This window comes from Ranitomeya imitator, chromosome 6, assembly GCF_032444005.1.
Source record: "Ranitomeya imitator isolate aRanImi1 chromosome 6, aRanImi1.pri, whole genome shotgun sequence".
NCBI lineage: Eukaryota > Metazoa > Chordata > Amphibia > Anura > Dendrobatidae > Ranitomeya > Ranitomeya imitator.
The window spans coordinates 561,512,435-561,527,726 of record NC_091287.1 but is presented as its reverse complement, the minus strand read 5'-3'; the positions used below and the strand labels follow the sequence as shown (position 1 = coordinate 561,527,726).

The 15,292-nt window shown below is 44.4% G+C and overlaps 1 protein-coding gene across 2 annotated transcripts in view; it reads right to left on the bottom strand.

Moving 5' to 3' along the window:
* Positions 1 to 15,292, bottom strand: part of LOC138643184 (1-phosphatidylinositol 4,5-bisphosphate phosphodiesterase gamma-1-like) — a 180,166-nt gene that overhangs the window by 70,446 nt on the left and 94,428 nt on the right. For both annotated transcript variants that reach the window (XM_069732017.1, XM_069732016.1), the window contains exons 5-6: positions 2,389 to 2,473; positions 1,561 to 1,641 (exon numbers count right to left, since the gene is read on the bottom strand). In XM_069732017.1, coding sequence (XP_069588118.1) covers positions 1,561 to 1,641; positions 2,389 to 2,473 — 166 coding nt within the window. The remainder of the gene's footprint in view (positions 1 to 1,560; positions 1,642 to 2,388; positions 2,474 to 15,292) is intronic.

Sequence of the window (15,292 nt, the reverse complement as noted above, 5' to 3'; positions counted from 1 at the left end):
ATCCACCAAAGGAAGCTCATGGACAGAACCAGCCGAAGTACCACTCATGACCACAGGAGGGAGCCTGACCACAGAATTCACAACATCTCCCACTACATAGTCCCCTCCCATCATACAGGCCTCTCCCACTACACAGACCCCTCCCACCATACAGACCTCTCCCACTACATAGACCCCTCCCATCATACAGACCTCTCCCGCTACATAGCCCCTCCCATCATACAGACCTCTCCCACTACATAGACCCCTCCCATCATGCAGGCCTCTGCCACTACAAAAACCTCTCCCATCATACAGACCTCTCCCACTGCTTTACCCATCCCATCATACAGGCCTCTCCCACTACATAGACCCCTCCCATCATGCAGGTCTCTCCCACTACATAGTCCCCTCCCATCATAGACTTCTTCCACCACAAAGACAGCTCATGCCATAGACTACTCCCACTAGACAGACCCTTCCCATCATACACACTTCTTCCACCACACAGACTTTTCCCACTACACAGACCACTTAAGCCATAGACTCCCACTACATAGACGGCTCCTATCATACACACTTCTGCCACTACACAGACCCCTCCCATCACACAGGCCCCTCCTATTACCTAGACTCCACCCATCACACAGACTTCTCTGTATAAATACCTCCCATTGCACAGGCCCCTCACATCAGACTTTTCCGACTACATAGACCCCCCCATCACACAGGCCCGCCCACCACACAGGCCCCTCCCATCACACAGGCCCCTCCCATCACACAGGCCCCTCCCATCACACAGGCCTCCCTCATCCCCCAGTTATCAGTTCTCTTATGTACAGCATACATGGGTATTCTCTGCAGCCCCCTGGGACCCTTGAGGCCCAGACAGGCCAATTTGTGAACTTTCTGTGTTCAGAATGGTGGTGGCTGGGATTGTGGCTTTACACTGTCGGCCCAGCCCCCCTGGACTTCCTGCAGCCTCTTTTCTATATAGGCCTCCATTATACTGTGTACATTTCTGTATTTTGTCCTTTGGTTCTGTCACTTACTAATACATTGTGCTCTAAGATCTCTGCCTCCTGTCAGCGGAGGGCAATAGTCGAGTCAATATGGGCTAAATTCAGCAGCAGCACATATCGCTCTTTCCCCAATAGTCGTTACAATGTATCAGTGCAGATACAGTGCATCAGTCTGGACGATCACCTTACCGGGTCACCACCGCATCGAATCCAGAAGAATTAGCCATTTACAGGTTGTTTATCCTCTGAGCATAAACACCAATGCCCCATCCACTGACAGCAAGCAGAGGAAGAGCAATAGGGAGAAGGAAACTGGAAAAGTCTTTTACAAACTGTCATTACTGGACGCCGGATTAGCAGGCTGTCTGAGTGCCCCAGTATCGGACATCTGGGTGTGATAGCTTGGTGCCAACTGTCGCTCCCTTCCACCAATAAACAGTCGCCCTGACGCTGGCACAATAACTAATTGTCAATGGTAGTAAATTAGCATTCAGCCTCGTTATCCGGGAGACGGACGAGTGCGAGCTCCGCTGCATCCCAATATCCAGCAGACACTTACTGACTTCTGAGCGTCGAACATCAGGTTCTTGTAGAAAAGGATAAAGTGCGTGAAGCTGAGCTCACTCCGGGCCTCGATCTCCTGAGGGGAAAGGGGTGAGAGACGAAGGGTTAATACTACATATCATCAAGTCTACAGGACGGAAAGAACCTGAGCTGCGGATCTCTGTGGCTCCTCCAGGGTGACCATCGGCCTCGTGGCTGCTTCTCTAATCAGTGCTCTCCTTGCTTGGGATGTCAGGTTAGGTGGGCGGCCATGTCTTGGTAGGTTTGCAGTTGTGTCATATTCCTTTCATTTTTGCATGATGGTTTCCACAGCGCTCTGTGGGATGTTCAGAGCTTGGGCTACTTTTTTATAACCTAACCCTGGTTGACCTTCTCCACCACTTTATCCCTGACCTGTCTGGTGAGCTCCTTGGTTTTCATGATGCTGTTTGATCCCTAATGATCTAACACAAACCTCTGAGGCCTTCACAGAACAGCTGTAGATATACTGAGAGGAAATCACACCCAGGGGGACACAATATAACACTTGTGTGACTTTTAGGGTAAATTGGTCACTCAGTAATTTCTTTAGGGGCATCAGACTACAAGGGGGTACTTCACAATCTACAGATTTACATTTTTTAAACATTTAGAAATTATTTATCACTTTATGTACATTTCACAAAAATTTGCTACTTTGTGTTGGTGGGAGATAAAATCCCAATAAAGTACATTATAATTTGGGGGCGTAAAGTAAAACAAATGTGGAAATGTTCATGAGGTATGATGACTGCGTCTAAGCACTTTATACCCTGCACAATACCAGCCCCCATTATGTTCTTACCTGTAACTTATCGCGCAAAAACCTCATATTAGGCACTCGGTAGTTGACTTGGGGAAGCAGCGCCTTCAGATCCTTCAAGGAGACGCTAAGAAGGAAAGACAAAGGTGGTGTAATACAACCAGATATGGGGGAGACAAATCTGCTCTGCTGCTCAAGAAATGTGGATTGGGAGCGACCAATAAATTGCTTCTAATAATAATAATAATAATAATAATAATAATAATAATAATAATGAGGGGCTTCACTTGAAGAGGTTTTACAATGGGAATAAATTGTTCCTGTGTAAAAGAACATGGAGAAAAACTTTTTGAACAGAATTTCTATAAAAAAAAAAAATGTAGGAAGTTTCTGTATTGGGCTTCCATATATTCCCTAATCGCTTGACTTCCTATTTGCTTCTAACCACGTCACGTTGTGTCACCAACCGACCTCTCCTCCTGTGGCCAAGAAAGTGCAGGTGACGTGTGCAGATCCGTGGAGGCCGGAGAGCGAGCACGACGCTGTGCAGCTGAGAGCGGTGGTCTGACAGCAGAGCGGGGTCTGAGCACGCACCGTGTACTGACGAGAGCAGCGCTATATGCCAATCAAAGAGCTGCTACTAAGCAGACAGCGATATCCTATATATATTGTCTGCCCGAAATATGGCATAGAGCTGTCCTCCCCTAGACCCCTGAATTCTCTTACAGACCCCCAGGTCTTTGTCCACACCCCTCTATACCCTCCAGAACCCTATGGACTCCTTCTGATTCTTTTATCCTCCTACAGACATATCTGTACTCCTCCATAATGTGACATAGTGATATATATAGTAACATGGCCGCCCTTCTCCTCAGTGTGATATAGTAATATATATAGTAATATGGCCGCCCTTCTCCTCAGTGTGATGTAATAATATGGCCGCCCTTCTCCTCAGTGTGATAGAGTAATATATATAGTAATATGGCCGCCCCTTCTCCTCAGTGTGATAGAGTAATATATATAGTAATATGGCCGCCCTTCCCCTCAGTGTGATAGAGTAATATATAGAGTAATATGGCCGCCCTTCTCCTCAGTGTGATATAGTGATATATATAGTAATATGGCCGCCCTTCTCCTCAGTGTGATATGGTAATATATATAGTAATATGGCCGCCCTTCTCCTCAGTGTGATAGAGTAATATATATAGTAATATGGCCGCCCTTCTCCTCAGTGTGATATAGTGATATATATAGTAATATGGCTGCCCTTCTCCTCAGTGTGATATAGTAATATATATAGTAATATGGCCGCCCTTCCCCTCAGTGTGATAGAGTAATATATAGAGTAATATGGCCGCCCTTCTCCTCAGTGTGATAGAGTAATATATATAGTAATATGGCCGCCCTTCCCCTCAGTGTGATATAGTAATATATATAGTAATATGGCCGCCCTTCCCCTCAGTGTGATATAGTAATATATATAGTAATATGGCCGCCCTTCTCCTCAGTGTGATATAGGAATATATATAGTAATATGGCCGCCCTTCTCCTCAGTGTGATATAGGAATATATATAGTAATATGGCCGCCCTTCTCCTCAGTGTGATATAGTGATATATATAGTAATATGGCTGCCCTTCTCCTCAGTGTGATATAGGAATATATATAGCAATATGGCCGCCCTTCTCCTCAGTGTGATAGAGTAATATATATGGTAATATGGCCGCCCTTCTCCTCAGTGTGATATAGTAATATATATATAGTAATATGGCCACCCTTCTCCTCAGTGTGATATAGTAATATATATAGTAATATGGCCGCCCTTCTCCTCAGTGTGATGTAATAATATGGCCGCCCTTCTCCTCAGTGTGATAGAGTAATATATATAGTAATATGGCCGCCCCTTCTCCTCAGTGTGATAGAGTAATATATATAGTAATATGGCCGCCCTTCCCCTCAGTGTGATAGAGTAATATATAGAGTAATATGGCCGCCCTTCTCCTCAGTGTGATATAGTGATATATATAGTAATATGGCCGCCCTTCTCCTCAGTGTGATATGGTAATATATATAGTAATATGGCCGCCCTTCTCCTCAGTGTGATAGAGTAATATATATAGTAATATGGCCGCCCTTCTCCTCAGTGTGATATAGTGATATATATAGTAATATGGCTGCCCTTCTCCTCAGTGTGATATAGTAATATATATAGTAATATGGCCGCCCTTCCCCTCAGTGTGATAGAGTAATATATAGAGTAATATGGCCGCCCTTCTCCTCAGTGTGATAGAGTAATATATATAGTAATATGGCCGCCCTTCCCCTCAGTGTGATATAGTAATATATATAGTAATATGGCCGCCCTTCCCCTCAGTGTGATATAGTAATATATATAGTAATATGGCCGCCCTTCTCCTCAGTGTGATATAGGAATATATATAGTAATATGGCCGCCCTTCTCCTCAGTGTGATATAGGAATATATATAGTAATATGGCCGCCCTTCTCCTCAGTGTGATATAGTGATATATATAGTAATATGGCTGCCCTTCTCCTCAGTGTGATATAGTAATATATAGAGTAATATGGCCGCCCTTCTCCTCAGTGTGATAGAGTAATATATATAGTAATATGGCCACCCTTCTCCTCAGTGTGATATAGTAATATATATAGTAATATGGCCGCCCTTCTCCTCAGTGTGATGTAGTAATATATATAGCAATATGGCCGCCCTTCCCCTCAGTGTGATAGAGTAATATATAGAGTAATATGGCCGCCTTTCTCCTCAGTGTGATATAGTAATATATATAGTAATATGGCCGCCCCTTCTCCTCAGTGTGATAGAGTAATATATAGAGTAATATGGCCGCCCTTCTCCTCAGTGTGATGTAGTAATATGGCCGCCCTTCTCCTCAGTGTGATGTAGTAATATGGCCGCCCCTTCTCCTCAGTGTGATAGAGTAATATATAGAGTAATATGGCCGCCCTTCTCCTCAGTGTGATATAGTAATATATATAGTAATATGGCCGTCCTTTCCCTCAGTGGTGATATAGTAATATATAGCAATATGTCCGCCCTTCTCCTCAGTGTGATATAGTAATATATATAGTAATATGGCCGCCCTTCTCCTCAGCGTGATATAGTAATATATATAGTAATATGGCCGCCCTTCTCCTCAGCGTGATATAGTAATATATATAGTAATATGGCCGCCCTTCTCCTCAGTGTGATATAGTAATATATATAGTAATATGGCCGCCCTTCTCCTCAATTGTGATATAGTAACATATAAAGTAATATGGCCGTCCTTCTCCTCAGTGTGATATCTAATACAGGTCCTTCTCAAAAAATTAGCATATAGTGTTAAATTTCATTATTTACCATAATGTAATGATTACAATTAAACTTTCATATATTATAGATTCATTATCCACCAACTGAAATTTGTCAGGTCTTTTGTTGTTTTAATACTGATGATTTTGGCATACAACTCCTGATAACCCAAAAAACCTGTCTCAATAAATTAGCATATCAAGAAAAGGTTCTCTAAACGACCTATTACCCTAATCTTCTGAATCAACTAATTAACTCTAAACACATGCAAAAGATACCTGAGGCTTTTATAAACTCCCTGCCTGGTTCATTACTCAAAACCCCCATCATGGGTAAGACTAGCGACCTGACAGATGTCAAGAAGGCCATCATTGACACCCTCAAGCAAGAGGGTAAGACCCAGAAAGAAATTTCTCAACAAATAGGCTGTTCCCAGAGTGCTGTATCAAGGCACCTCAATGGTAAGTCTGTTGGAAGGAAACAATGTGGCAGAAAACGCTCTACAACGAGAAGAAGAGACCGGACCCTGAGGAAGATTGTGGAGAAGGACCGATTCCAGACCTTGGGGAACCTGAGGAAGCAGTGGACTGAGTCTGGTGTGGAAACATCCAGAGCCACCGTGCACAGGCGTGTGCAGGAAATGGGCTACAGGTGCCGCATTCCCCAGGTAAAGCCACTTTTGAACCATAAACAGCGGCAGAGGCGCCTGACCTGGGCTACAGAGAAGCAGCACTGGACTGTTGCTAAGTGGTCCCAAGTACTTTTTTCTGATGAAAGCAAATTTTGCATGTCATTCGGAAATCAAGGTGCCAGAGTCTGGAGGAAGACTGGGGAGAAGGAAATGCCAAAATGCCTGAAGTCCAGTGTCAAGTACCCACAGTCAGTGATGGTGTGGGGTGCCATGTCAGCTGCTGGTGTTGGTCCACTGTGTTTCATCAAGGGCAGGGTCAATGCAGCTAGCTATCAGGAGATTTTGGAGCACTTCATGCTTCCATCGGCTGAAATGCTTTATGGAGATGAAGATTTCATTTTTCAGCACGACCTGGCACCTGCTCACAGTGCCAAAACCACTGGTAAATGGTTTACTGACCATGGTATTACTGTGCTCAATTGGCCTGCCAACTCTCCTGACCTGAACCCCATAGAGAATCTGTGGGATATTGTGAAGAGAAAGTTGAAAGACGCAAGACCCAACACTCTGGATGAGCTTAAGGCCGCTATTGAAGCATCCTGGGCCTCCATAACATCTCAGCAGTGTCACAGGCTGATTGCCTCCATGCCACGCCGCATTGAAGCAGTCATTTCTGCCAAAGGATTCCCGACCAAGTATTGAGTGCATAACTGAACATTATTATTTGATGGTTTTTTTGTTTGTTATTAAAAAACACTTTTATTTGATTGGATGGGTGAAATATGCTAATTTATTGAGACAGGTTTTTTGGGTTATCAGGAGTTGTATGCCAAAATCATCAGTATTAAAACAATAAAAGACCTGACAAATTTCAGTTGGTGGATAATGAATCTATAATATATGAAAGTTTAATTGTAATCATTACATTATGGTAAATAATGAAATTTAACACTATATGCTAATTTTTTGAGAAGGACCTGTATATAAAGCTGAATGTGTGTGTGTGTGTGTATGTATGTCCGGGATTGGCATCTGCACCGTCGCAGCTACAGCCACAAAATTTTGCACAGTCACACGTCTGGACCCCGAGAGCGTCATAGGCTATGTTGTGAGGTGAAATTTTAACCCTGCGCTTTCCAATTCACCAAACAATTTTGCCCCTATCTACATAATGGGGAAAAGTGAAAGGAAAAGTGTTGGAGGCAAATTGACAGCTGCCAGATGTGAACAAGGGGGACTTAAAGAGTGAGAGCGATGGCGCCAAAGAGTATATACCGTACAGTTGCTAAGGTGGGGCCCCGACATGGGATACTCACCACACACGAGGATATAAACACACACACAAAATGCGCCACACACTACCACATGCTTGAACACATATTACCCTCAGCACACATTTCACCACAAATACACCAACCTCGCCACATAAAAGTCGAAACACAAAAGTCGCCACTCAAAACTCGCCACGCGCAGAACTCGCCACATGCAAAACTCACCTCATGGAAAACTCGCCACACGCAAAACTTGCACACGCGGAAAAATTGCCACATGCACAAAAGTTGCAACACATGCAAAAGTTGCCTCACACAAAACTTTCACATACTCAAAAGGCACCACACATAAAACTCGCCACGCGCACAACTCGCCATGCGCAAAACTTGCTGCACACAACTTGCTACACTAACCTGTCACATGCAACTCGACACACAAAAAGTTGCTACACGCATGTTGCCACACAAAACTCATCTCACAAAGGTCGCTACATGCATGTCGCCACACGCAACTCAACACACACAACTTGACAAACGAAACTCGCCCTAAAACACACACAAGTCTGGTATTATCCTTCAAAAATAAAAATCTGATTAATAAGCAGACAAACTACAACAAATGTACCATATAGGAAATACGGCAGCTGTCAGTCACATGACCTGTCTATTATGTGTATGTGTGAGCTAATATATACGGCCAGGGGGAGGGCGTCCTGTTGGCTGGAGATATATCAGGCTGCCAATTTAGCTTACAAATACTGAGGTAAAAATACTGAGCAAATAACGTGTGAACGAGGTCTAATACAGGAGGAGATGACACATGGCCGTCCTTCTCCTCAGTGTGATATAGTAATATATATAGTAATATGGCCGCCCTTCTCCTCAGTGTGATATAGTAATATATATAGTAATATGGCCGCCCTTCTCCTCAGTGTGATATAGTAATATATATAGTAATATGGCCGCCCTTCTCCTCAGTGTGATATAGTAATATATATAGTAATATGGCCGCCCTTCTCCTCAGTGTGATATAGTGATATATATAGTAATATGGCCGCCCTTCTCCTCAGTGTGATATAGTAATATATATAGTTGGGCTCTGCATGCCACCACATTGGATTTGAAATGAAACCTCTACAACAGAATTCAAGTGCGGATTGTAACGTTTAATTTGAAGGGTTGAACAAAAATATCTGATAGAAAATGTAGGAATTGTACACATTTCTTTACAAACACTCCACATTTTAGGAGGTCAAAAGTAATTGGACAAATAAACATAACCCAAACAAAATATTTTTATTTTCAATATTTTGTTGCAAATCCTTTGGAGGCAATCACTGCCTTAAGTCTGGAACCCATGGACATCACCAAACGCTGGGTTTCCTCCTTCTTAATGCTTTGCCAGGCCTTTACAGCCGCAGCCTTCAGGTCTTGCTTGTTTGTGGGTCTTTCCGTCTTAAGTCTGGATTTGAGCAAGTGAAATGCATGCTCAATTGGGTTTAGATCTGGAGATTGACTTGGCCATTGCAGAATGTTCCACTTTTTGGCACTCATGAACTCCTGGGTAGCTTTGGATGTATGCTTGGGGTCATTGTCCATCTGTACTATGAAGCGCCGTCCAATCAACTTTGCAGCATTTGGCTGAATCTGGGCTGAAAGTATATCCCGGTACACTTCAGAATTCATCCGGCTACTCTTGTCTGCTCTTATGTCATCAATAAACACAAGTGACCCAGTGCCATTGAAAGCCATGCATGCCCATGCCATCACGTTGCCTCCACCATGTTTTACAGAGGATGTGGTGTGCCTTGGATCATGTCCCGTTCCCTTTCTTCTGCAAACTTTTTTCTTCCCATCATTCTGGTACAGGTTGATCTTTGTCTCATCTGTCCATAGAATACTTTTCCAGAACTGAGCTGGCTTCTTGAGGTGTTTTTCTGCAAATTTAACTCTGGCCTGTCTATTTTTGGTATTGATGAATGGTTTGCATCTAGATGTGAACCCTTTGTATTTACTGTCATGGAGTCTTCTCTTTACTGTTGACTTAGAGACAAATACACCTACTTCACTTAGAGTGTTCTGGACTTCAGTTGATGTTGTGAACGCGTTCTTCTTCACCAAATTAAGTATGCGGCGATCATCCACCACTGTTGTCATCCGTGGACGCCCAGGCCTTTTTGAGTTCCCAAGCTCACCAGTCAATTCCTTTTTTCTCAGAATGTACCCAACTGTTGATTTTGCTACTCCAATTATGTCTGCTATCTCTCTGATGGATTTTTTCTTTTTTTTCAGCCTCAGGATGTTCTGCTTCACCTCAATTGAGAGTTCTTTTGACCGCATGTTGTCTGCTCACAGCAACAGCTTCCAAATGCAAAACCACACACCTGGAATCCACCCCTGACCTTTTAACTACTTCATTGATTACAGGTTAACGAGGGAGACGCCTTCAGAGTTAATTGCAGCCCTTAGAGTCCATTGTCCAATTACTTTTGGTCCCTTGAAAAAGAGGACGCTATGCATTACAGAGCTATGATTCCTAAACCCTTTCTCCGATTTGGATGTGGAAACTATCATATTGCAGCTGGGAGTGTGCACTTTCAGCCCATATTATATATATAATTGTATTTCTGAACATGTTTTTGTAAACAGCTAAAATAACAAAAGTTGTGTCACTGTCCAAATATTTCTGGCCCTAACTGTATGTTATGAAAGGCAATTCAGTACCACAATGGACATAGCGGTCAAAGCACATACAGTGATCTGACAATAACCCAAAATCATAGAACGAGCTCTGAGACGTGGGAACTCTGCAGACCGCAATCCCTAATCCTCTCCAAACAACACTAGAGGCAGCCGTGAATTGCGCCTAACTCTGCCTATGCAACTCGGCACAGCCTGAGAAACTAACTAGCCTGAAGATAGAAAATAAGCCTACCTTGCCTCAGAGAAATACCCCAAAGGAAAAGGCAGCCCCCACATATAATGACTGTGAGTTAAGATGAAAAGACAAACGTAGAGATGAAATAGATTCAGCAAAGTGAGGCCCGACTTTCTTAACAGAGTGAGGACAGAAAAGATAACTTTGCGGTCTACACAAAACCCTAAAGACAACCACGCAAAGGGGGCAAAAAGACCCTCCGTACCGAACTAATGGCACGGAGGTACACCCTTTGCGTCCCAGAGCTTCCAGCAAAAAATTAGACAAGCTGGACAGAAAAAATAGCAAACAAATAGCAAAGAAGAACTTAGCTATGCAGAGCAGCAGGCCACAGGAATAATCCAGGGAAAAGCAAGTCCAACACTGGAACACTGACAGGAAGCCAGGATCAAAGCATTAGGTGGAGTTAAGTAGAGAAGCACCTAACGACCTCACCAGATCACCTGAGGGAGGAAACTCAGAAGCCGCAGTACCACTTCCCTCCACCAACAGAAGCTCACAGAGAGAATCAGCCAAAGTACCACTTGTGACCACAGGAGGGAGCTTTGCCACAGAATTCACAACAGTACCCCCCCCCTTGAGGAGGGGTCACCGAACCCTCACCAGAGCCCCCAGGCCGACCAGGATGAGCCACATGAAAGGCACGAACAAGATCGGGAGCATGGACATCAGAGGCAAAAACCCAGGAATTATCTTCCTGAGCATAACCCTTCCATTTAACCAGATACTGGAGTTTCCGTCTAGAAACACGAGAATCCAAAATCTTCTCCACAATATACTCCAATTCCCCCTCCACCAAAACCGGGGCAGGAGGATCAACAGATGGAACCATAGGTGCCACGTATCTCCGCAACAATGACCTATGGAATACGTTATGTATGGAAAAAGAATCTGGAAAGGTCAGACGAAAAGACACAGGATTAAGAACCTCAGAAATCCTATACGGACCGATGAAACGAGGTTTAAACTTAGGAGAGGAAACCTTCATAGGAATATGACGAGAAGATAACCAAACCAGATCCCCAACACGAAGTCGGGGACCCACACGGCGTCTGCGATTAGCGAAACGTTGAGCCTTCTCCTGGGACAAGGTCAAATTGTCCACTACATGAGTCCAAATCCGCTGCAACCTGTCCACCACAGCATCCACACCAGGACAGTCCGAAGACTCAACCTGTCCTGAAGAGAAACGAGGATGGAACCCAGAATTGCAGAAATATGGCGAAACCAAGGTAGCCGAGCTGGCCCGATTATTAAGGGCGAACTCAGCCAAAGGCAAAAAGGACACTCAGTCATCCTGATCGGCAGAAACAAAGCATCTCAGATATGTTTCCAAGGTCTGATTGGTTCGTTCGGTCTGGCCATTAGTCTGAGGATGGAAAGCCGAGGAAAAAGACAAGTCAATGCCCATCCTACCACAAAAGGCTCGCCAAAACCTTGAAACAAACTGGGAACCTCTGTCAGAAACGATATTCTCTGGAATGCCATGTAAACGAACCACATGCTGGAAGAACAATGGCACCAAATCAGAGGAGGAAGGCAATTTAGACAAGGGTACCAAATGGACCATCTTAGAAAAGCGATCACAGACCACCCAAATGACTGACATCTTTTGAGAAACGGGAAGATCAGAAATAAAATCCATAGAGATATGTGTCCAAGGCCTCTTCGGGACCGGCAAGGGCAAAAGCAACCCACTGGCACGAGAACAGCAGGGCTTAGCCCGAGCACAAATCCCACAGGACTGCACAAAAGTACGCACATCCCGCGACAGAGACGGCCACCAAAAGGATCTAGCCACTAACTCTCTGGTACCAAAGATTCCAGGATTACCAGCCAACACCGAACAATGAACCTCAGAGATAGCTTTATTGGTCCACCTATCAGGGACAAACAGTCTCTCCGCTGGACAACGATCAGATTTATTAGCCTGAAACTTTTGCAGCACCCGCCGCAAATCAGGAGAGATGGCAGACACAATTACTCCTTCCTTGAGGATACCCGCCGGCTCAGACAAACCCGGAGAGTCGGGCACAAAACTCCTAGACAGAGCATCCGCCTTCACATTTTTAGAGCCCGGAAGGTACGAAATCACAAAGTCAAAACGGGCAAAAAACATCGACCAACGAGCCTGTCTAGGATTCAACCGCTTAGCAGACTCAAGATAAGTCAAGTTCTTATGATCAGTCAATACCACCACGCGATGCTTAGCTCCTTCAAGCCAATGACGCCACTCCTCGAATGCCCACTTCATGGCCAGCAACTCTCGGTTGCCCACATCATAATTTCGCTCAGCAGGCGAAAACTTCCTGGAAAAAAAAGCGCATGGTTTCATCACTGAGCAATCAGAACCTCTCTGCGACAAAACAGCCCCTGCACCAATCTCAGAAGCATCAACCTCGACCTGGAACGGAAGAGAAACATCTGGTTGACACAACACAGGGGCAGAAGAAAAACGACGCTTCAACTCCCGAAAAGCTTCCACAGCAGCAGAAGACCAATTGACCAAATCAGCACCCTTCTTGGTCAAATCGGTCAATGGTTTGGCAATACTAGAAAAATTGCAAATGAAGCGACGATAAAAATTAGCAAAGCCCAGGAACTTTTGCAGACTTTTCAGAGATGTCGGCTGAGTCCAATCATGGATGGCTTGGACCTTAACAGGATCCATCTCGATAGTAGAAGGGGAAAAGATGAACCCCAAAAATGAAACCTTCTGCACACCAAAGAGACACTTTGATCCCTTCACAAACAAAGAATTAGCACTCAGGACCTGAAAAACTGTTCTGACCTGCTTCACATGAGACTCCCAATCATCCGAGAAGATCAAAATGTCATCCAAGTACACAATCAGGAATTTATCCAGGTACTCTCGGAAGATGTCATGCATAAAGGACTGAAACACTGATGGAGCATTGGCAAGTCCGAATGGCATCACTAGATACTCAAAATGACCCTCGGGCGTATTAAATGCAGTTTTCCATTCATCTCCTCGCCTGATTCGCACCAGATTATACGCACCACGAAGATCTATCTTGGTGAACCAACTAGCCCCCTTAATTCGAGCAAACAAATCAGATAACAATGGCAAGGGGTACTGAAATTTAACCGTGATCTTATTTAGAAGGCGGTAATCTATACAAGGTCTCAGCGAACCATCCTTCTTGGCTACAAAAAAGAACCCTGCTCCTAATGGTGACGATGACGGGCGAATATGCCCCTTCTCCAGGGATTCCTTCACATAACTGCGCATAGCGGCGTGCTCAAGCACGGATAAATTAAACAGTCGACCTTTTGGGAATTTACTACCAGGAATCAAATTGATAGCACAATCACAATCCCTATGCGGAGGTAGGGCATCGGACTTGGGCTCATCAAATACATCCCGGTAATCAGACAAGAACTCTGGAACCTCAGAAGGGGTGGATGACGAAATTGACAGAAATGGAACATCACCATGTACCCCCTGACAACCCCAGCTGGACACAGACATGGATTTCCAATCTAATACTGGATTATGGGCTTGTAGCCATGGCAACCCCAACACGACCACATCATGCAGATTATGCAGCACCAGAAAGCGAATAGCCTCCTGATGTGCAGGAGCCATGCACATGGTCAGTTGGGTCCAGTATTGAGGCTTATTCTTGGCCAAAGGCGTGGCATCAATTCCTCTCAATGGAATAGGACACTGCAAGGGCTCTAAGAGAAACCCACAACGCTTAGCATACTCTAAGTCCATCAAATTCAGGGCAGCGCCTGAATCCACAAATGCCATGACAGAATACGATGACAAAGAGCAGATCAAGGTAACAGACAGATGAAATTTTGACTGTACCGTACCAATGGTGGCAGACCTAGCGAACCGCTTAGTGCGCTTAGGACAATCAGAGATAGCATGAGTGGAATCACCACAGTAGAAACACAGCCCATTCAGACGTCTGTGTTCTTGCCGTTCAACTCTGGTCAAAGTCCTATCGCACTGCATAGGCTCATGTTTAAGCTCAGGTAATACCGCCAAATGGTGCACAGATTTACGCTCACGCAAGCGTCGACCGATCTGAATGGCCAAAGACATAGACTCATTCAAACCAGCAGGCATAGGAAATCCCACCATGACATCCTTAAGGGCTTCAGAGAGACCCTTTCTGAACATAGCTGCCAGCGCAGATTCATTCCATTGAGTGAGCACGGACCACTTTCTAAATTTCTGACAATATACCTCTATCTCATCCTGACCCTGACAAAGAGCCAGCAAATTTTTCTCTGCCTGATCCACTGAATTAGGTTCATCGTACAGCAATCCGAGCGCCAGGAAAAACGCATCGATATTACTCAATGCAGGATCTCCTGGCGCAAGAGAAAATGCCCAGTCCTGAGGGTCGCCGCGCAAAAAAGAAATAACAATCAAAACCTGTTGAACTGGATCACCAGAGGAGCGAGGTTTCAAGGCCAGAAATAATTTACAATTATTTTTGAAACTCAGAAACTTAGTTCTATCTCCAAAAAACAAATCAGGAATAGGAATTCTTGGTTCTAACATAGATTTCTGATCAATAGTGTCTTGAATCTTTTGTACTCTTGCCGAGAGCTGATCCACAGATGAAGACAGACTTCTAATGTCCATCGCTACACCTGTGTACTGAACCACCCAAATGTCTAGGGGAAAAAAAAAGGCAAAACACAGTGCAAAGAAAAACAAAATGGTCTCAGAACTTCTTTTTTCCCTCTAATGAGAATCATTAGTACTTTTGGCTTCCTGTACTGTTATGAA